This window comes from Thunnus maccoyii, chromosome 12, assembly GCF_910596095.1.
Source record: "Thunnus maccoyii chromosome 12, fThuMac1.1, whole genome shotgun sequence".
NCBI classification, from domain to species: Eukaryota; Metazoa; Chordata; class Actinopteri; order Scombriformes; family Scombridae; genus Thunnus; species Thunnus maccoyii.
The window spans coordinates 10469404-10490418 of record NC_056544.1 but is presented as its reverse complement, the minus strand read 5'-3'; the positions used below and the strand labels follow the sequence as shown (position 1 = coordinate 10490418).

Genomic DNA, 21015 nt, shown 5'->3' with positions numbered 1-21015 from the left:
ATTTTAATTGAAAAAACATATTAAAATGATTAAGGGTTGATTTTTTTGTGGGGATCTGAACCAAACAAAGATGTTGTCTTAAAGGACCAGTGAGTAAGATTTAGTGGCATCTAGCAGTGAGGTTGCAGATTGCAACTAACTGAATATTAATGGATACTACTGCAATATTAATTGCAGTAGTATATTAATTGCAGTAGTATATTATATTAATTGCAGTAGGCCATATTGCAATTTTGATAAAATTTCAATTAATTTTTCAGCCCTAGTCCAAGGTGATGTATTCAAATTGCATGTTTTATCTGACTAACAGTCCAAAACCCAGATACTCTATGTGTAGTATCACACATGACCAAAAAAAAAAAAAAGCATCAAATCCTCATGTTTTACAATCTGGAACGACTTAACAAATATTTTGTCATTTCTGCTAGAAAAATGTTGTTTCAGCTCTATTTGCGGACGCCCACTAATATATTAAACTTACTTTGTGAGGCAGGATTAGCCAGGATGCTGTTACTGAGTGCAACTTTTAAACCTGAAAAATCCTTTGCACAGCAACAACAGATGTTACAGTAATGCTAACCATTGTATGGCTTTTTGAGAGTAAACAACACATTTTGCAAATGAGACTTTTTTTTTTCAAATCTCTCCCACCTCCTGACCAGTTTTAGATCAGTCTACGAGAGGAGGAAAAGAATAATTAGACGGGAAAACAAGGATTTACTTTAGCAGCAAATGTTTTGGGAACCCAGAGCTGGAGCTACAGTTACAGGACCAAGCCGCAGACCTGACCTGTCTTGTCTGTTTGAAGTTCAGCAGTTTTGTCATAAATTACTTCTCAAAAGTGTCAAAGTAAGATGACTTAATCTAGAGATGCCATAATATTTACCCTGAATGTCCTCTGAGTTCTGCATTACCCAAAACATGTGTGTACAGTACCCTAATAGCCTATTGAAGTGATGTAGTTTTGTCCTTCACCCTTCCCACCCATAAATTATACTCATTATGAGCTTGATGAAGTGGCAAAAGAACTCCAAGGATGTCATCGTATGATGTATTCCCATGCTGTTTTTGCAGTTTGAGCTTGCTTTCCAGAGTTTTTTTTCCCACCTTTTCCACAAGAGACATTATCATGGACTGTGTGGTTTTATTCATCATACAGTGTGATACAAGTCATAGAGCTATTGTGTATATGATCATGTGTAATAGGTGGATATGTATATGAAATATTGATGTCATTATTTTGGAATAATGATGTATTTCATGGAGATTTATTTATCACATATCAACAAAATATTGCAGTTTATTTTTTTTCTGTTAAGCACTGTACCTATCACTCAAAGCTGGAGTTTTAAGTTAAATGTTTTACTTTCTTTGTAATACATTAATACATTTGTCGTTTGTAAATATTTTTGCTGTAATAAATGATGGTTGATGATGTTACTTTCTGTCAGATCCATGTGTCTGTGCAATGCTGACCCCTGCTGCTGTGTTGACTACAGAGCAACATCAGGAGGAGCTCAGCACCTGTCTGGACATTTCTCTGTCTTTGCAGAGAGGTAGTTTCTTTTTAATTAAACCTCAAACCCATTTCTAATGCCACAAGCCCTCCATAAAAGGCAATTAATCTGGTAAAAGACTAAATGTTACCTGTTTTTTTCCTCTTCTTGTACTGGAAGTATTCTTACAACAGAAAACCCTTATGCTGCATTCACGTGCTGCTAGGGTGGTCCCATTTCCAGAGTTGGGAGGTCGTTCTTCTAATGGATGCTACATTAAAGATATGTTGTATCTTGTCCCAGACTTGTTGCTGCACCATCATATCCCCTAAAACCACCATAAATTTTGCAGTGTTGTTAACAGGGTTAACGTTAATAGACTTTTCTAACTGATCTGGGTCAGTCTGCGTGGACAGCAACTAACAATAACAACCTAATATCACATTACAAATTGCAAAAAAATTGATATGCAATACGTGAATAAGTGAAAAAGTTTCTTCTTCAGCTAAACACTTCCTTTCGCCCGCCATGTTGCTGCGTATATGACGTCAACTGTCAGCAAGTCGTGTACTAAGACTTTCGCCGACTTTCCGAGTTGTCCCGACTTGAGGGGGCGTTCACTTGAATTTTCTCAGTCGAGAACTATTTTTCCGATGGCACATGAATGCCACAGTAGTACTGTCAGTACAATGGGGATCACCAAACTGGCAGATTTGATCCGCTCAGATGCTCCTGGTTCTGTGTCTTACAAGGATATCAGTGACTACACAGGTGACTCATTTTTCATCAATTTGTTTTATTTACAAAATAAACTGTATGTCAAAGCGGTTGCAGCTAACATGATCGTTAGCGTTAGCATATAGCCATTAGCTACTTAGCTAACAGTGATTGATGCTGCAACACAACAAGACATCTTTAGAAGAAACACCACTGCGATGAAAATGTTTAAAATAAAGTATGAAAAGAGACTCACAGTAAAATGTAACCACTAAAACGCATCGATGGAAAGTACAAATGTCACACTATTGTACTGCATTTATACAACTTTGAGATACTTGTACTTAAGAGTATTTCCATTTCCTGCTACGTTGAACTTTTACTAGTTAACTGGGAACATTGTACTTTTAAAATATTGTACATACTAAACATATAATCACCTTTGGATGAGAGTTACCCACGTAGTTAAATGGCTCTAACTTTATTAGCTATTAAAATGCTACTTACTTGCTATTGATAATAGTAGTAATCACATAATATCAATGAACTAACTTAACAACACTTCACAGAACTACTTTTTTTCACTTTAAAGTTCCTTATTTTACTTCTGTACTGTATTATTTTGACTGCAGGACTTTAACTTGTTATATGGGAGTATATATAGAGTATTTTTGTACTGTTGTATTACTACTTTTCTTAAGTTAATGATTTAAATACTAATTGCAACACAACTAAAATAAAACCTTTGTGAAAAACAGTCACTGAAGAATTGTTCATCTCACAGTGTTACAGTGCTACATGAACCTGTAAAAAGACATGTCTGTCTAACCAGCTCTGTTTACTGCTGGTTTTGTGCCTTTTAATAGAATGAAGTCAAAGTCAAGCTTAGAATAAAGGTTTAACATAGATCTGCATCACTGACAGCATATTAATACATCTGTTAGAAAACATTTCATCAAGAAAAAAGTCTCTTTTGAAGCCGTCATTCACACTATATTGAGTATTTTAATCTGCTGCCAGGTAAGTGGTAAATGGTGGACAAGCCATTTATGACTAAATGGAAATTGTACTGTTTGATGCTGATGATGCTGATGATGTTGGTGCTGTTTTCACTCCACAGGAAAAGTGATCGCCCTGGATACATCTATTGTTGTGAACCAGTTCCGTGCAGCGACACCTTCACTAAGGTCAGTTCCTTGATGAGCCATCATGTCTGGAGAAACAGACAGAATAGCTCATTGTGTCACACGGTTTTCTCTTTTTTCCGATTAGTGTAGTATATATATATATATATATGTACTATATATATTGATTCCTCTTATCCATCCAAGTGTGTTGGGTGTCCATAAAAATAGAAACACATGTACAATGCAAAGCAGTCTGATACAACTGCTCTGCAACAACCTTGCTTTTTTAATTTTTAATTTTACTTTATACGAAAACAAGCAACATATGACGGAACACAAGACAATAGGGAAAACTACACTCAAACAAACTGATACAAGAAGAGAGAAAAAAGGCAAGAGTAACAAGAACAACGAAAGAGCAAACAAACCAACGAACAAATAAACAAAAAGGGCAAAACGTTTGGCTTAGATTTCCTTATTGTAGCATGCATGTGTTTAGGTAGGTGTGTGTTTGTTTGTATTGGTGGATTTTAGTGTGAAAGAGGGGAGGTAAAGCATAAGGGGGAGACAGAATTAACCAAAGGAAGAAAGAGGGAAAAAAAGATAAATAAATAAAAGTTAATCTAGAGCTTCAGTGCTATTGGAGGGCACCTCTGGCTGTGCTCCAGGGACAAAGAGGCGCTGTGGGGGATCTTGTGTGAGTTTTTGTTGTGACTGCTGCTTTAGTTACTGTGTTGACTCAATTTGTGCCTTATAAAATATTGCAATCCAACACAGCACCACCACAAACCACAGTCAACATAGAGTTGAGTCAAGACCTCTCTGACTCAGTGTCAGCAATGACTCAAAATAAACACTAATTTCTCACTATACAGGGATTTCTATTTCTGGTCACCCAGTGTATCTGTATGTCTGCACTGTTTGTTTAATATGTCCTTGATTTCTTCTCTGTAGCCCCTTGTTAGGTGTCTTCTTTCGCACGCTCACTTTCCTAGAACATGACATAAAGCCAGTCTTTGTGTTTGACGGAAAGCCTCCCTGGGAAAAGACAGCTGTTGTAAGTGACACCTTCAGTCTGTATCTTTTGGCTCAACTCGATACAAAACAAACAGTCATAGGTCAGAGAGAGACTATTCTGAAATTTTCCTTCATTTGCACTTAATTTCAGTAGAACTGGTCTCCTTACATGTGCCGATTGACAAAAATATCTAAAAACAAGCTAGTGAAAGTGAATTTGATTGACCAGTGTGAGACAGCAGACACTTGTAGTGTGAAACAAATCACTGCAACACATCCTGATTGAGGCTCCTGTTATTCCTGCAGCTTAAGAAACGAGCTGAGGCAGCGGGTTGGTGCGCTCCCAACCGATCAGGCGCAGGTACGACCACAAAGAAAATGTAAATGATAACCCAAAGCACATTTCATTAGTTTTTGAATGTATTCCTGACATGCAGTGTGTATCCTCTTTTGTGCTGCACACAGCATCATCCCTAACCAAAGACTGCCTCCAGCTCCTGAAGCTTCTGGGTGTACCCGTCATCCAGGTACAACCTACACATAAAATCCATACTTTATATTTGTTCATATTTCCTACATGTTCACTTATTTCTCCCCTCTTTTTCTCTCTTTGTCTTTGTCTTGTGCTCCAGGCTCCAGCGGATGCTGAGGCACTGTGCGCCTGGCTGGTGAGGGTGGGGACTGTGGACGCTGTAGCATCAGAGGACATGGACACACTCCCGTTTGGAGCCAGTACTCTTATTCGCCAGCTGAATGCCAAGAGGCACAGGTAAGAACTGTGCAGTTAATATGTTTTGCGTAAAGGATTGCACTGGCTTTTTACATGTTGTAGTCCATTTATTACAAATCATCCACAATCTAAATTGATACCAATTTTTCAAAGCATGCTGTAGGTTCTTAGGTTGTTGAGTGTGTTTTCCTCCTTTACAAGCAGCCACTGACCGGTGTCCCTTAGTTTCAGTGTGAATGAAAATCTACTTGAAGCATTGTTAATATAGCAGGTTGGGCAAAAATGAGCTGCATACAACACAACATTAGCAATATGTAGCTTATGAGTGAATTCACTTTGAATGGCTGCGAGACATCCTTCACTGTCTCACACACCCAGAGCTGTTTTCTTTCATTGTGGATCATTTCTAGACTGATCTCTAAAGTGATCTAATGTTGGTCTCCTTCTTTACAGTGAAGTTGTTGAATATTCTTTATCCAAGCTGTTAGAGAAACTCGACATCACTCACAAGGAGGTAAGACTAAAACATCTTCTAAAGCACGCTGCTGAGAGATTTGAAGGCATTTATTATACTTTATTATAACAGAATTATCTTTTCTTCTCATGTTTTTTTCTGCCACCTCTCCACCAGTTTGTTGACTTGTGTATTTTGCTGGGCTGTGACTACTGTGACAAGATAGCTGGTTTGGGTCCAAAGAGAGCTCTGACACTGATCCAGAAGCACCGTACTATCGAGAATGTGATTTTGCATATCAAAAGAAAGGTACTATGGTCTTTGTTTTTCTTTCAGTGGTTTCTGTACAAAAATGTGTAAGATCCTAATAAGATATGAATATCTGCTGTCCTTCAGACCCATCCAGTGCCACATTTCTGGAAGTACAAAGAAGCACGGAAGTTATTCTTGGATCAACCACAAATTGAAGCTCCTGAACTCATCTGGACTGAGCCAGATGAAGAAGCCTTGGTTCAGTTCTTCTGTCAAAGCAAACGTGGCAAGTATGTACTCATGGCTGAATTTTTGCTAAAGCCAGTCCGTCTTTTATTTCACGTAATTCTCTGCCTCTTTCAAGGCTAGTTCTGACTCTATTTATGTTTTATGTTGGCATTTTTTAGGGAGGACAGGGTCCGTCGACGGATGGAGAAGTTCCGTCAGATACGAGAATGTAAGCGGGAGGAGAGGGAAAAGGAGAAGGCAGCGGGACGTAGCAGGCAGACTCGCATGGAGGACTTCTTCAGAGTTACTAGAAAGAGGGAGCAGGTAAACCCACAGTCCAGCTATAATTATTGATATTACTTGAAATCAAAACTCAACTCGAAACATTTGGACCAATCATGTTAAGAAGTCATAAAGCAGGGAAAACTGTCTTTTATATCACGCAGAATACTAAGAATTTGAAAAAAAATTGATATATATAACTATTGATATACATTTGCAGTGTTTGGTTTGTCTGAACAGTCATTCTCTCTTGCTTCCTTTAGCCTGTGGATGTGGCAGACTCTTCAAGCAGCAACAGAAAGAGACCAAAGTTGAAATAAGGCCACCGCCATCTGCTGCTCACTGTCTCCACCATCAAAGCTGGATGGAAGTTGTTTACATCCCTGTCTGCATGTACAGATGTCTCGAAAAAATTATAAACGATGTTGACAGAGCTGTGATCCCAATCTTGATCTTCTGAGCTCATTTTCTTTTAACTGTCATGTTTCATTCCTGTGCTGATGAGAAAGTCCAGCAATTTTGACATATTAGCAATTAAACGGTGTACCATTCTTTTTTTATTTTGTGTAATAACAAATTTCAACAGTATCAGAGGCAGTAACTTTACATGTTGGGTAATGGTTTTGCATTAGCAGAAGACTGTGCTCTTCTAAAGTGTCTTCTAGTTTCCACTGAATTAAAAAGAAGCCAAAACAGGCAACGTGCAAGACACTGACTTCACGTCCTGGTCTCTGAATGGGAGCACCACCCTACTGACAATACAATAATCTGATCTTGTCTGGAAAGCAGTCTCCCCCCACAATGTAAATCACAGAGCAATTCTTCAGTGCAGTTTCCTGCAAACCCACCAAAGAAACGCAGAGCAGGCGGTGGACGGCTATGAAAGAGAACAGTGTGATCACTGTCAGGGAGGCCTTCCCGCAAGCCAAAACGGGAGACAGGGGATGTCTCATCACAAGACATTCAATGAGCACCTGTTGTGTTAGCAGTGCCAAGGCAGGGACCAAAGACTTGAATTTTTAAACATGCACTAAAGTAGCATCATGTCTAAAAGAGATATTGAGATGTTTAAATCCATGTGAAAACACGTGTTGTTTGATTTTGAAAAGAATATTGTAACCATACAGGGCCATACTTTTTTGTTTTTTTATATGGTTTTCATGTGTAATGCTGTGGGCCTTTTTTAAATAAAAAATAATGTTGAAGTTTATTTGTTTTTTTGATATTCTTATGATGAGTGTGATTACGTGAGTTTGGGGAAAATACTGTATATAAGTGACGTTTTTCGCAGCAAAACCTTTAAAGCAACTGCACTTTTTGTTGATATATTTTAAAATAAGTGTAAAACTTTGCATAAAAATATGAGGCATCCCTCCAAACCGACGGATGTCGCTGTGTACGTGAAGCCGGTCGGTTTGTGCTTTTTTCCCACACAGAAGAAGCAGTTTGTCAGTCGCCCAGTCTCTCACCAGCCAGACCTCTCAGCAAGGTGTCTGCCTGGCTACACCGCCGTCGTACACGGCAAGGCTGCCCTGAAGACACCCGTCCCATCCCGGGTCATTGACCAAATCCCCCCCTCCCCCCGGTGATACCAGCAAGCTGTGTTTTTCTTTGGCCATGGCGACGAGTGCGAAGCGAAAGCAAGAGGAGACTCATCTAAAGATGCTCCGGGAAATGACCAGCCTGCCCGCGAATAGGAAATGCTTCGACTGCGACCAGCGCGGCCCGACCTATGTCAACATGACAGTGGGCTCCTTCGTCTGCACCACCTGCTCCGGGATCTTGTGAGTTTCCTTTTGGGTGAAGCTATCGTCTTTATTGGTCACATTGTCCACCAGGCTATTTGTGCGGTCCACCACTGACTTTGGCGGTTCCGTTAGCTCGTTAGCTAGCGTTATCGTCCGGGCAGGTAACGTTATCTTACCTAGCTCGGTTCTATCCGAGGCCGTTGGGTTTGGGTCGGTAGTGTCGGCAGTTTGGTTTGTTTACAGCTTTGCTTCAGTGTGATTTAAATGTGCAGTTATATATACATTTAGTGTGAGAGGCGGTCACAATGGCTTATTGTCTGTGTAGTGAAGGTTAGCTACGTTACGTTCAGATACCTTACAGTCAGATATTTGGCCGCCCTGTTTAAGAAAAAAGCTCGTCAAACGTGTCCCGGTGTTATGTCGTGGTCTGTGTTCCCGTCGATATGTGTTTCCCCTGACCTTAACCTGCACCCAACCTTATCTCTAACCCCATCCAGTCGTCCTGTGAGGTGTTTAACCTGACCCCAAGCTTAACTTAACCCCAACCAGCTATCTTTGTTACAGTGCTACAAGTCTAACAGGAGGGGAACATTATTTGGGGGGGGGCGCAGACAACACCGGGAACCTCCTCTATTTGAACTTTAACTGCACCTCCAACAAGGAATGTCGCAAACACACACACACACACACCTTTTAGATAAGCAGGAGCAGGGTGGGTCCCTGAACTCAGCTTGAAATAGCTGAAAGATGAAGTGGGGCAGTGGGTCGCCTCTAGCTGCTGTCTGATGAAACCACTTCTTGTTCCTCAGAAACTCAAATGAAATTATTGCCAAGATTTAGGCAATGACTTTGATTATTGCAATATCCGTACTGCCTACGCCCATTTAGTTTCTCGTATTGAGCCAAACATTTCTACTTACTTTTCTGTCAGCACGTGTGATGTTTTACCTGTCAGGTGAGGAGACCAGGATCTTCCTAGTGGCTCTGGCAGGCTGTGGCACCTCAGTGGCAGCCTGTGGCACTGCAATGGTAGCCTGTGGCACCGCAGTGGCAGCCTATGGCACCTCAGCAGCAGCCTTTGGCACCTCAGCGGCAGCCTGTGGCACCACAGTGGCAGCCTTTGGCACCTCAGCGGCAGCCTGTGGCACCTCAGCGGCAGCCTGTGGCACCGCAGCGGCAGCCTTTGACACTGCAATGGCAGCCTGTGGCTTTGCAGTGACAGTCTGTGGCACCGCAGTGGCAGCCTGTGGCACTGTCAGCATTTGAAAGACTTGCTGTCAACTAGGGCAGGGCCAAATTTTCTGGTTTGTTTTCATGACACGTCAGCAGCTGTTTGTTTTAGGATGGTTGTTGAGCAACCACATTCTACTTTTTTGTTCACTATTACGTTATTATTTCCACCAAGGGGGTTATGATTTTGCCCTTTTTGAAATAAAAAGGAACAAAAAAACACTCTTGACTAATAAGACTTCCTCCCTGTTTTCTCCACCCCATGAATTACCAGCTGCCTGAACAGCACCCACTAGCTAGACCACCAGATACCAGAATATCAACATAACATTACTGTAACCACTAAATATGTGTAAACAAGATGATAGATGGCAATTAAATAAGAATATACTAGATTATGTTAGCTCAATTATGTTTAAACCTGTGTTTACGCAATTATGTTTACATAACACAATTTCACTCTTACAATAATAGAACAGAGGATTTGTTTTTCCATTGTTGTAGCTAATTGTTATAAATGACTATAAACATAATTATTAGTAAAGAGTGTACTTTTGTTCCCTTTTATTTAAAAACAGGCAAAATCATAACCTCCTTGGCGGAAGTAATTGCGTAAAGTGAATGAAAAACAAAAAAGTAGAACGTTTGCTCAACAACCATCCTAAAACAGACTTATGGCTGCTGACCTGTCATGAAAACAAACAAGGAAATTTTTGCCCCATCCTAGTTGACAGCGAGTCTTTCAACTGCCAACACAGTGCTACAGGCCACCACTGAGGTGCCACAGGCTGCCACCTTGGTGCCACAGGCTGCCACTGAGGTGCCAGTAACTGCCATTGCCAATAGGAGGATCCCAGCCTTGCAGTATTTACCCTCTACATGTGGACAAATATTGTGTGTATAGAGCAGGATCTAGACACATTGCGTTGTATCTTGTAATCATATGCATATAACCTGTCACCATCCTAGGAAAAATGGCACTGATAAGATAATGTACTCACTAGGTTATACTTTCCAGTTGTATGAGTCTGGGCCTGTAAACTGTACAGAATAATCACAGTGGCACATCAGTAACTACTTTTGAGTTTTTGAAATGCCATGCGTATAAAAAGTATTTACTGTCGTGGACGTTTTTCCTGTTGTATTTGTTTTACAACATTCAGTGATAGTAGATTAGGCTTTTCTGGATGCTGATAAACCAAATGTAACACACTTTAATGTCAAGGTTTTAAAAAAAAATCTCCAACATAAGATCTAAATTAAGTGCAAATATAAGACAAGATAATTGATTAGATGTAGAAGTATTTCCCCTCTTGAAATCTGTATTTGGTAAAGACACCTTTGGCAGCAATTACAGCCTTGAAAGTCTCTGTGGATACGTCTATAAATCTGGACAGTGTACTTCTTCCTCATTCTTTTTGGAAGGCTGCTCAGGCCCGTCTAGCTGCAGTGAACAACAATTCTCCTTTCTTTTGCACCAAAGCAGGTTTTCCTCCAGGATTTCTCTGCATTTCTCTACATTTCTTTTCTCTCCACCTCCACAAGCGCTCTGCTGGCATCAGAGAACCATCCCCATTGCCTAAAGCTGCCACCACCAGCTTTCTCATCAGACTATAGTGTCCCACATCCCTCCTAGCAAACAGAGGCTCAGATGTCGTATGATTTATTCTTTAAACAGTGGTTTTGCCAAACTGCCATTAAGCTGCAACTGGTGAGGCAACAGTTGTTGACTGCACTGTGTCCCCTCGTTCAGCTGTAGACTCCTAGCCAGATGGTTTGTTAAACAGAACCATCTTAGAAGTCGTCCTTGGAAACTGTTTGGAAAAGGGCAGGCACTTTCAAAAAATACTTGGCAGGTGATTGGATGAACCATCCATTTATGACCGTCTTACCTTGTGAGGCAACTGGATTCACAAGATCATTGGGGAATCCTCATAGGACGCTGATTGATCTGACCCAACGGTGGTTTGCACTGGTGGATGACGGAGGCTGTACAGATTGTAAGCCCCCCACCTTTTCAATGCCTTGGAAGTTTTCTTGCATCCTCCTTTTGTTTGGTACTTTCCAGTGACCATGTCATATATTTGTTGGCAACGTTCATTTGTCTTCATGATGTAATTTTTGCCAGAAAATTTACCAACTAGCAGCTACAGATATATTTTACCTAGAGGTAGTTAAAACCTAATATGACTTGTCACACCTTACACACAGGTGATCTCAGTTTAGCCAATCTCAGAACCCATTGGCTCCCAATAGCCTCTGGGGGGCAACAGTCAATATTTTGGGGGTTCTGGTGTAGCAAGCGGATGTCCGGAAAATGGATATCTGGGCCAAGGCTTCCTCTTTCGTGCATTGGTCATTGTTTACAGTCCAATTGGCAACCTGAGACAGCCCAGACGACATTTCGGCTAATCTCTGGAGCAGATATATTCATATGAATACAGATACATTTTTAAAAAAAGCTAAATCGTCATCAGAGGATAGCCGATGGGTTCCAAGATTGCATTTCGGCTGGTGCATTCCACTTCTTTGCTCTCCATACGGACTGTTCACCTGCATGCAACCAAAGCCTGCTCAAACGTGATTGGTCAATACTACTCGGACTACAAATGGACTACAAACAGAAACCAGAACATTCTGGTACCAAAATCTTGTCCCATTGCCTGCAGATTCTGAATTCATATGCAGATATCTGTTCATAGAGATTACAGTTTAGTAGGTGTGGGGCAAAAAATTGATTCTAAGATGCATCCTGATGCGGACTTGGATGATTCTGGATTGATTCACAAATGTCAAAAATTGATTTTTTAAATGTTAATTAATGACATGATGTTGACAGAACGAAAAGGCAAAATTCAACTGCGAGGGCAGTGCAGTGCCTGGACAGTCTACAGCACACACGTTAGAGTTCATCTTCAAAAAAGGCAGTGGTTATAAGAATTTTTGATTTAATGAGTAAATAATTACCTTTGCAAGATGAACGTGAAGTATGTTGTGAACTTTCTACGCCGTCATTCAGAGACTAACATTAGCGGAACAGAGCAGCGATCAGCAGTAACAAATGAGACCGGCTGACCAACACACAGTGCAGCATTAAATAACTTAAACCAACTCTGAGGTGAAGAAAATAATTTGCTGCTCAGTCTGTTTCACCTCAAAAACCCTGCGGCCGTTCAGTGTGTTGGACAGCAATGTATTTCTCCGGAGCTAACAGTGCAGCAGAGAGGCTGCTCTCCACTACTGGAGACATGACGTTAATAACAACACAGCGGAGCACTCGGCCTTGCCCTCATTTTGTTATTCTCATACTGGCAGAAGACTGCAAGATGCTTTCACATTAATTCATTCATTAATGCAGTTAACTGTTTAAAATAAAAAGGCTGTGGAACTTTTATCTTATCTGCCAATTATGTTTCATATTGTTTCATATCATTACGTTTGTGGACTAAGGACACCAGTGAATGGAAACTGAAAATAATCCCACCCTTACAGTTTAACTAATTACGTGACTTCACTCTGAGTATGATTTAGATGTGTCACATTACTTTTGTGTTTTATATTTGTATTTAGTTTAGATAAGTTTAAAGCTGTTTGTTTTAACTGTAACGCATACATTTTTTCTGTGTATCAGTATCAAAAATCTAGTTGTATCCCATGTGCTTTAATGTTTATAAACAATAAAATGTGGAAAAAATCAGTTGGGATTAATAATGTTATTGACACTGTTAATATATATACTATGGCATTTCGATGGCCGAAGAGCAAAACCTCCTATCTGAAAAATGCACTTATTTGAGAAAACTTGTTTAAAAAAAACTTGTTTTCTTGCAGAATGCTATTTGTTAAGGATACCCAATACATAATATTCTGTTTTTGGAACTGTATTACTATATTATGTGGTATTGTTTACAGTATGTTTGTATGGTTATTACGGTATTGTTAACACATAATTTAGTAATACAGTCCAAAAACAGTGTATTATGTATTGGGTATCTTTAACAAATAGCATTCTGTAAGAAAACAAGTTTTTTTTCAGTTTTCTCAAAAAATGCATTTTTCAGATAGGAGGTTTTGCTCTTCGTCCATCGATTTACTACAAGTCCCCAATAACTGTGATCAAAATCTCAGCCATTTATAAATTGGTCCAGGTCACATTAACACTCATATTTCTGAATTAACTTTCGTCTTTTATTTTAGTTTTAAAGAATTCAAAGGCAGTAAATAATGCTTCTGATGTATTGGTGGGTCATTTCATGTCACTTGAATAGCATTGGGTTGCATCTGGCTTCTCTTGTTCTTCAGCTAACAAAACCTCCTCCACCCACAGGCGAGGGCTGAATCCCCCACACAGAGTGAAGTCCATCTCTATGACCACATTCACACAGCAGGAAATTGAGTTCCTACAGAAACACAGCAATGAGGTATCACGTACAGTTTCACAACATTTCACATTGTTAACCATATTTTAATAATAATGGCTATCTGTCTATGAATCAGAAGTGGTATTTTGGCATTTTTCTGAGCCCTGCTTACTCAACTTTATTGGCATTCCTCTTCCCCTACTTTTTTTCCCCATTTCTCGTCATCCCCTCCCCCTCCCCTATACTTTCTCTCACCTCTCTCCCGGCTTTGCCACCACCCCCACCCCAATCCCCTCCTTACCTCCCCCCCCCTTCATTCCTCTGTGCGCCCCCCCCCCCCGTAGGTCTGTAAACACATCTGGTTGGGCCTCTATGATGACAGGACATCGGTTGTTCCAGATTTCCGAGAACCTCAGAAAGTAAAAGAGTTCCTTCAGGAAAAATACGAAAAGAAACGATGGTAACATAAACTTGATTTTTTGTTTGTTTGTTTTTTAATTTTGTTTTTCTTAGTTTTGTTTTTTTTCAAGTGTAAAACCTGTTGTTGAGAGATCGCATCAAAAGCAGTCAAAGGTTCATCACTACTCAAGATGGTTTTGTTTGAGATCTCAAGAGTTTAAGAGTTACACTGTCTAACATTTAAAATCTTAAAATCTCACTGGGTGCATAACGCAATAAATCATTTAGTTGGAAATGGTGGTTAAATTCTCTAGTGTGCTAAATCATCACTGTCAAAAGTTACCTGGTACTGTTTGGCTTGTTACTATCCATTGTGATGCAAAAGAAGAGTGTTGAGAATCTCAAGTGTTGCCTTGCCACCATTTTATAGTTATGGACTTTGTTAACCGTGTGTTAGCAGGCTCTTCTCTTTCTGGGACTTTCATTGACTACATGTCCTGTTTTACTGCAGTGGTGGTGTAAAAGAGCACATCTTTTAAACACTTTAACTTATGAATGAAGGTCCCATTTAATCAGATTAAAATACTTCCTTTATGGTAATTGGTTTAATCAAATTAATGATTACCCTATCCATTAAAACTGTTCAAAACACCATCCTTGTATAATACTTACAAAGATTTTGGTTCCACTACGTTCACATTGAGCCTTAATAGGATCAAATGACAAAAGCTGTATCTGTTTGGACTTTTCATTACGTCTGTATATGTGTATGCTGGTGCTTTTTCCTGAATGTCTAGGTATGTCCCTCCAGACCAGGCAAGGGCAGTAGCAAGCGTCCAGGCCTCTGTGTCTGGCTCCTCAGCCAGCAGCACTGGCAGCACCCCAGAAGTCCAACCCCTCAAGACCCTGCAGCTCAATAGGACCCCGTTGCGCCAGGTAAAACAAATTCACATTGGGCCTTTTTTTGCCCATCAGATATCCATTTATAATTTCTTAAAGAATTTGCTCTTTTTTTTTTCCCGGCTACCGCCCAGTCTCCAGGGCTGGGTCGTTCCCAGGCTCACAGTGCTGCTTCTCAGGAGAAGAAGTTTGACTTGCTCTCAGACCTGGGAGGAGACATCTTTGCTGCTCCACCCACTCAGACTGCCAGCTCTACCAACTTTGCCAACTTTGCACATTTTCAAAGCCAGTCAGGTAAGATGGATTCCTCCTGGAGGTCCCAAGAGGTTAAACATTAGAGACTAATGCAGATATATAGAAGTGTGTACTCTTTGGTTTGTCATCATTCCATGCATTGCCCTGCCATGGTTTTTATTTCCACATTCATTGTCTGTATTAATTTTTCCTTGTTTATGGCTGCAGCACCTCAGGGTAGTACAAACACCAACTTTGCCAACTTTGATGCATTTGGAAACACTGCAATTCCATCCCATCTGAGCACGTCACCCCCCTCAAAGTCCTTTTCATCAGGTACCCCCCTACCCCACCACTATCTTCCTTCCTTCCACCCTGTCCACATACACTCACCTCAGTATTTCTCTCACTCATTTCCTACCCACTGTGTCCACTGGGAGTCCCTTTCTACAGTAGGGATGCCACAGTGAGAACATTTTCCCACTGAATTAATAAACTCGTGACAACAACCGTTGTTACTGGTTACACAGGACGTTTTACAAGATGAGATATTCGTTGATGAGGCCCAATATCTGTAGAGCGCTTACTTTGATCTTAACGTTATATTTTTAGTTTAGATCTTCCCTTTACTTAAGAGTTATTGAAGGCGGGCTTCAGGCTGCTGCCAGTGGATTGTCCTCTGTGTACAGCCGGTCTGTGGTGCATATGGACATGGGGAAGAGCCAGAGGACGACCACCGCTTAGAACCAGAACCGGAGCCACTCACCTGTCATCTGGAGAGAGACACACCAAGAGCAGGCTGAGCAGGCAGAGAGCGGGAGAGTTCCTGCCGTAAACAAGCACTGAGACCCGGGGAGACATGAGCAGCTGCTCGCTAACAGCTACATGTGTTTACAGCAGAGAGCAGGAGGGAGGACAGATGTCTCACTCCGCTACTCTGTGCTGTGACTCTGTTGCTGCAGATGGTCACTGATATGGAATTTTCCATCTTTAGGGGTTACAAATTGGGTTACATTGGGTCAAGTTTGGGCCTTGAGGTCACACTGTAATTCTTAAGTAGAAGGAGACATTCTCTCCTCTCCTTGAGACTCAAAGTAGCTGTCTGTGATGTTTTGGGGAAGCAGAGGCCTCTGATAAAGGGTAAATCAGCATTACCATGGTTACCAAAGTCAGAGACGGCCTTCCTAGACAACACAGATAGGTGAATGTGTAGATTGTATTGTCACAATCAGATATTCAAACCAGAATGTGCTGACAGTGACCTGAACTAACACGGGTAAAATGCAGTTCCTTGTTTAGAAACTAGTGAACCAATTAGACTAATTTTTCATATTGTAGGCTGATCTGTTAAAGACTAAGAGTCAGACGTTCAGGGGGCAGAACGGAAAGAGGCAGCATCAGAGTTGCAGAAGACTTCGATGTTTGCTATTTCAGTTCTCCTTGATCAAGTGCTTCAATAAACATTTTCAGCATTAAGACATCTAAGGCTCATGTGCACTTTCTCCACAGAGGTGCTGACCATCGCTAAATATTTCCACAACAGTCATGGAGCAGACACTTTTAAGTTTATAATAGCAATAGTAGCATCCGTCGTCTAAATATTGATAACACAGGGTAGTTTTTTAAAAATTAGAGTTTTTTTTAATTTGATGAACATAGACCCTAATATGCGAAAATGAACTAAATGGATTCTATTCCAAAAAAAAACAACAACAAAGCAAAACGATGGTATGGACGGTGGGCATGTAATGTAACTGGTATATTCCCGACCACCGTACAACACCGACTACTGTGGCAAGCCTATGTGACAGATGCCCAGAGCATATCCTGCTGCTGTTACTTAAAACATACAACTTGAAATAATTGGGAGCTTCTCAGTGGACATTTAGCCCTAAACCTCACATAGTGCAGATGGTTGAAAATACAGAGCTTCTCCCCTCAATCATTCTAATTTTTCTTTGTCTTTTTTTTTATCATTAAGAGTGTATGTGTGTGCATCTCTGAGTATATTTAAAAATAAAAATTGTCTATAGGTGGAGGTGTGCCAATCCCATCGATGTCAAGTGCCGTCCCTGCTCAGTCCCACACAGGAAGCTCGGAGGATCGCTATGCTGCTCTGGCTGAGTTGGACAATGAACTCAGCTCCTCTGTCTCCTCAGGCAGCAATGTGCAAGGGTGAGAGACTGGCAGACACAGACAGATATATTGTAATAACACTGCCAATAAATGTTCACCAGAAATGAACAGTTCATTTCCTACATGTGTTTCCTCTGCACGCCCGTATGAATACTACATGAATCTGATTAATTCAGTGTTACACTCTTTGTACTGTGCAATGTGTGTTGCTGAATAATGTTCCTCCACACAGTGAAATGATAATATTGATCATATTATGTAGACACTATGAGTATGCATACATATCTCAACTAAAATCTTCAGATCCAGTCAACATTTTCCACTCAGAAGTCTGTAAGAACTCCTTCCACAGCTAAACAGCTTGTTTCAAAGAAAGGCAGTGAAATGTTCACAGTATCAGTGAATACATTCATACAACTAATGCTTGTCATGCATACTGCGTGTGTTTAACAGATGTAAAAACACTTTTTCGTTACAGGAACTTATTTGGACCAGTCCTTGGTTCATCGCCAGCCCAGAATCCACCTGTTTTACCCAGCATGCCGCCTAGCTTTGGAGGTGGCCATGATAATTACTACTACACTGATGCATATAAAATGAAAATACATTTTCAAAGTAGAATATTTTCACATGTAGCTCGAAGTCTGATTTTGTAACATACTGTATTTTATCCAGCCGTCCCATCCACAAATCCCTTCGTCGCTGCAGCTGTTGCCCCGGAGATGGCCACCAATCCTTTCCAGACCAATGGTAGAGCTCCAGCTGCAGGTGTGTGTGTGTGTGTTTTGAGTTTAGTGTCACACATTTCCTACTTCGACATTTGTGTTATGTTGATGTAACCCAGTTACATTGTAAAGTAATCTTAGTGATTTGCCACTGTATCTAGAACTTACCCCCCCTTGTATGTGTGTGTGTGTGTGTGTGCATAAATGGTGTGTGTGCGCATTCACTGTACACACATGCTGCGTGTGTCTCGTAGCCTCGTTTGGTACTGGCTCTATGAGCATGCCTGCCGGCTTTGGGAATGCGTCCTCCTACTGCCTCCCGACCAGTTTCAGCGGAAACTTCCAGCAGCAATTCCCTGGCCAGGCTCCCATCCCTTACTCTCAACCTGGGGCCTACCACCCTCAGTCTAATGGTTAGTGGCCTCCCACATCCCTCTGTCCTCTCACCCTGTTCTACTTGTGCAGTACCTGTCAGTGATTTTAATCATATGTTGGATTTTTCCTGGCATGAATTGTATTATCTACATGATGGCCCTCTGCATTGCGAGCTGACTTTAAGTCTGGCTGCAGCAAATCAAAGGTGTGACTCATCAGTGGCAGCTACTGCACAGTGATAAACGGTTGCATTTAGGGTACAAAGCTTTAGGGTTCTGCTGTGTTCAGGGCTATGGACCAGAAACACAATGAACGAATTTGGCATCACTCATATAGTTTTGTTTACACCTGAATGCAATCTGACATGCTGGGGCTTGGCTCTGTTTTTTTAGTTCCTCCTCTTTACAGTCTTAGTGCTGTAGAAGTTTTTTAAGATTTATTCTCATAATTTAGCTCATTGTAAATGACTGTTTATGTGCAAGTCTTTATGGGCTGGTGATATAACAGTTGCAATGAAACAATTACTGTTGTAATTCCATATCCCTCTATCACCCCACAGGCCCTGCATTCCCAGTCTACGGTCAGAACAAGCCCTCCATGACACCGTTTGGCCAGCCCATGGCTGCCCCTGGCATGTCCAATAACCCGTTCATGGTGAGCATACATTGTCTTCTATTTTCCCAACTTTTTAAAGACTCAAAAAATAAATAAAGGACATGCTGTGGAGACTTTATCAGCTCAAGAAAACAATTCAAGTGATTTAAGTAAAAAACATTATTTTGCAGAACAGTATGAAGGGATAATTTCCTCACTGCAGGAATATTTCCTGTTTCTGTCTTAAATTTTAACACTGACTCCCTCTCTTATTTCAGGCAGGAGCTCCAGCAGGGTCCTTCCCTTCAGGGGGTTCCTCCACCAACCCTTTCCTGTAGCACAGCTCCCAGTCCTCGCCAACAGAGGGCAGCATGCAGCACATATTCAACGCACCCGTTCCGTCACGCTATTAGTGGCAGTACATTTCTAAAAAAAAAAAGACTTATGTTTTTTGTTTTTTTTTCATAAAAAAAGTTTACAACACTATGAAGGAGTACAAAGGACTATATTGAAGACTAAGGGACTGTTATGGGGGGGGGGGGGAGTGTACTATTTGGACTATATACAATACATTATATGCTTTTTATTTTTTGTTTATGACTGTAAGCTCTGTGCATATCATCATTTGTAATCACAATTAAGTACATGTTATGTATAACAAGGACTGAGTTAACAATGGTGAGTATATACACACCTTGTGGAAAAAAAACCACTACAAACTATCTACGTAAGTAAGGGTATACAATTTAAGATTATTAACAGGGTTCCATCCAAATCCATGGTCTGTGGTTTGAAGCAACCATGGAGATGCAGGTATTTCATTTTCAAAAGGGATCTCTTTTTATTATTTTAGCATAACTGCTACTATACTGGCACTAAGGCCCAAATTGTCCTTGATAACGTTTAGATCCAGAGTCAACAGTTGCCTATAACCGAAAGCAACCAAACCCACATATTTTTAAATCAGTGTAACATCTTAAGCAATTGGATGTGACACTGTAAAATGGACGATCAGTTATTCTTTTAAATATTTCCAATACCTGTAAAATTGTTGAAAACAGTAGATTTTAGCTTGAAACCAAGGGAAGCTCCTTGATATGAGGCCAGCAGAGACTTCAGATGTTTTTAGATTTAGGTAAAGGGGACAGGCATGTCTGCTAGAGCACAAATGGAGGAAAGTCACAAGGAGTGCAGGCATCAAGATTTCTTGAGTATTTCTTTGTGCCCTAACCCGACCTAGTCTATAAAACACTGGTGAAATTGTTCAAAATACCCTAAGTAACCTCTCTCCTGCTGGTTGTACATGTCACAGGAGCAAATTTCAGATATTTACTTTATTTTAAATGTATGGTAAAGATGTAAGCTTCAGGGTTGTGAGTGTACCTCAAAATAACAGGTGAGGTAGTCCTCTTGACAGGGAATGACAGGTTTACCAGACCCTGTTCTGACAGGGGAAAAAACATTTGAACAAAATAACTTTGAAATGTTATATTGTATTCACCACACTCCCTTGAAATCTGTCTTCTTTGCCTTCTTATTAAAAAGCTTAAGGGGGGGGGAAGAACAGGGTACAGTTTGCTTTAAAATGGTGCAGAGGGAAAGGACAGATGAATCTAGGGTTTATCTCATTACTGGATCAGACTGTGACTCTGGAGAACTGGGGTACCAGTTGTGCCACCAATGACTAACAATGAATTTGACAATGTGTTTCTTTACAAGAATAGGTAAGTAAATGTGTACATATATAAATATATGTATAAATAAATTAAAAGATTTTTAACTACAGTTTTGAGTCTATTTTAAATGTTTTATTCTCTATTCCAACAGAAAGACGGCTAAATATACTCAACTCAAACTGAAGTCTAATACAACAGCAATGTAATATCTTACCTTTATAAAGGTTATAATCAGTTTTTGTTTCTAATATCTTCTCCATCTCATTAGACTAAATAATAGAAACTAAAATGAACATAAAGTTGAATCAACAGCAAAAATAAGCACTAACTTTCA

At 40.5% G+C, this 21015-nt stretch overlaps 2 protein-coding genes across 2 annotated transcripts; both read left to right on the top strand.

The window, feature by feature from the left end:
• Positions 1 to 2035: 2035 nt before the first annotated feature.
• Positions 2036 to 7513, top strand: zgc:110269 (probable flap endonuclease 1 homolog). The gene is made up of 11 exons (XM_042429217.1): positions 2036 to 2267; positions 3334 to 3400; positions 4295 to 4397; positions 4664 to 4718; positions 4823 to 4884; positions 4990 to 5126; positions 5541 to 5601; positions 5719 to 5850; positions 5938 to 6083; positions 6201 to 6345; positions 6567 to 7513. The coding sequence occupies exons 1-11, from the start codon at positions 2039 to 2041 to the stop codon at positions 6621 to 6623; spliced, it is 1194 nt and encodes a 397-aa protein (XP_042285151.1). The 5' UTR covers positions 2036 to 2038; the 3' UTR covers positions 6624 to 7513.
• A 224-nt stretch (positions 7514 to 7737) lies between these two features.
• agfg1b (ArfGAP with FG repeats 1b) lies at positions 7738 to 20790 on the top strand. The gene is made up of 12 exons (XM_042429216.1): positions 7738 to 8087; positions 13609 to 13702; positions 13987 to 14102; positions 14839 to 14977; positions 15076 to 15235; positions 15404 to 15511; positions 17209 to 17350; positions 17790 to 17869; positions 17987 to 18079; positions 18291 to 18449; positions 18971 to 19065; positions 19284 to 20790. The coding sequence occupies exons 1-12, from the start codon at positions 7921 to 7923 to the stop codon at positions 19341 to 19343; spliced, it is 1413 nt and encodes a 470-aa protein (XP_042285150.1). The 5' UTR covers positions 7738 to 7920; the 3' UTR covers positions 19344 to 20790.
• Positions 20791 to 21015: the final 225 nt, after the last annotated feature.

What these genes read in the sequence shown, in the direction of transcription:
- zgc:110269 (XM_042429217.1), top strand. Translation starts at nt 2,039, where the DNA reads ATGACGTCAACTGTCAGCAAGTCGTGTACTAAGACTTTCGCCGACTTT. An exon ending in TCGACATCACTCACAAGGAG is followed by an intron (nt 5,602 to 5,718) that starts GTAAGACTAAAA and finishes CCTCTCCACCAG; the next exon opens with TTTGTTGACTTGTGTATTTT. An exon ending in TTACTAGAAAGAGGGAGCAG is followed by an intron (nt 6,346 to 6,566) that starts GTAAACCCACAG and finishes TGCTTCCTTTAG; the next exon opens with CCTGTGGATGTGGCAGACTC.
- agfg1b (XM_042429216.1), top strand. Translation starts at nt 7,921, where the DNA reads ATGGCGACGAGTGCGAAGCGAAAGCAAGAGGAGACTCATCTAAAGATG. An exon ending in TACAGAAACACAGCAATGAG is followed by an intron (nt 13,703 to 13,986) that starts GTATCACGTACA and finishes CCCCCCCCGTAG; the next exon opens with GTCTGTAAACACATCTGGTT. An exon ending in TCAGGCAGCAATGTGCAAGG is followed by an intron (nt 17,351 to 17,789) that starts GTGAGAGACTGG and finishes TTTTCGTTACAG; the next exon opens with GAACTTATTTGGACCAGTCC.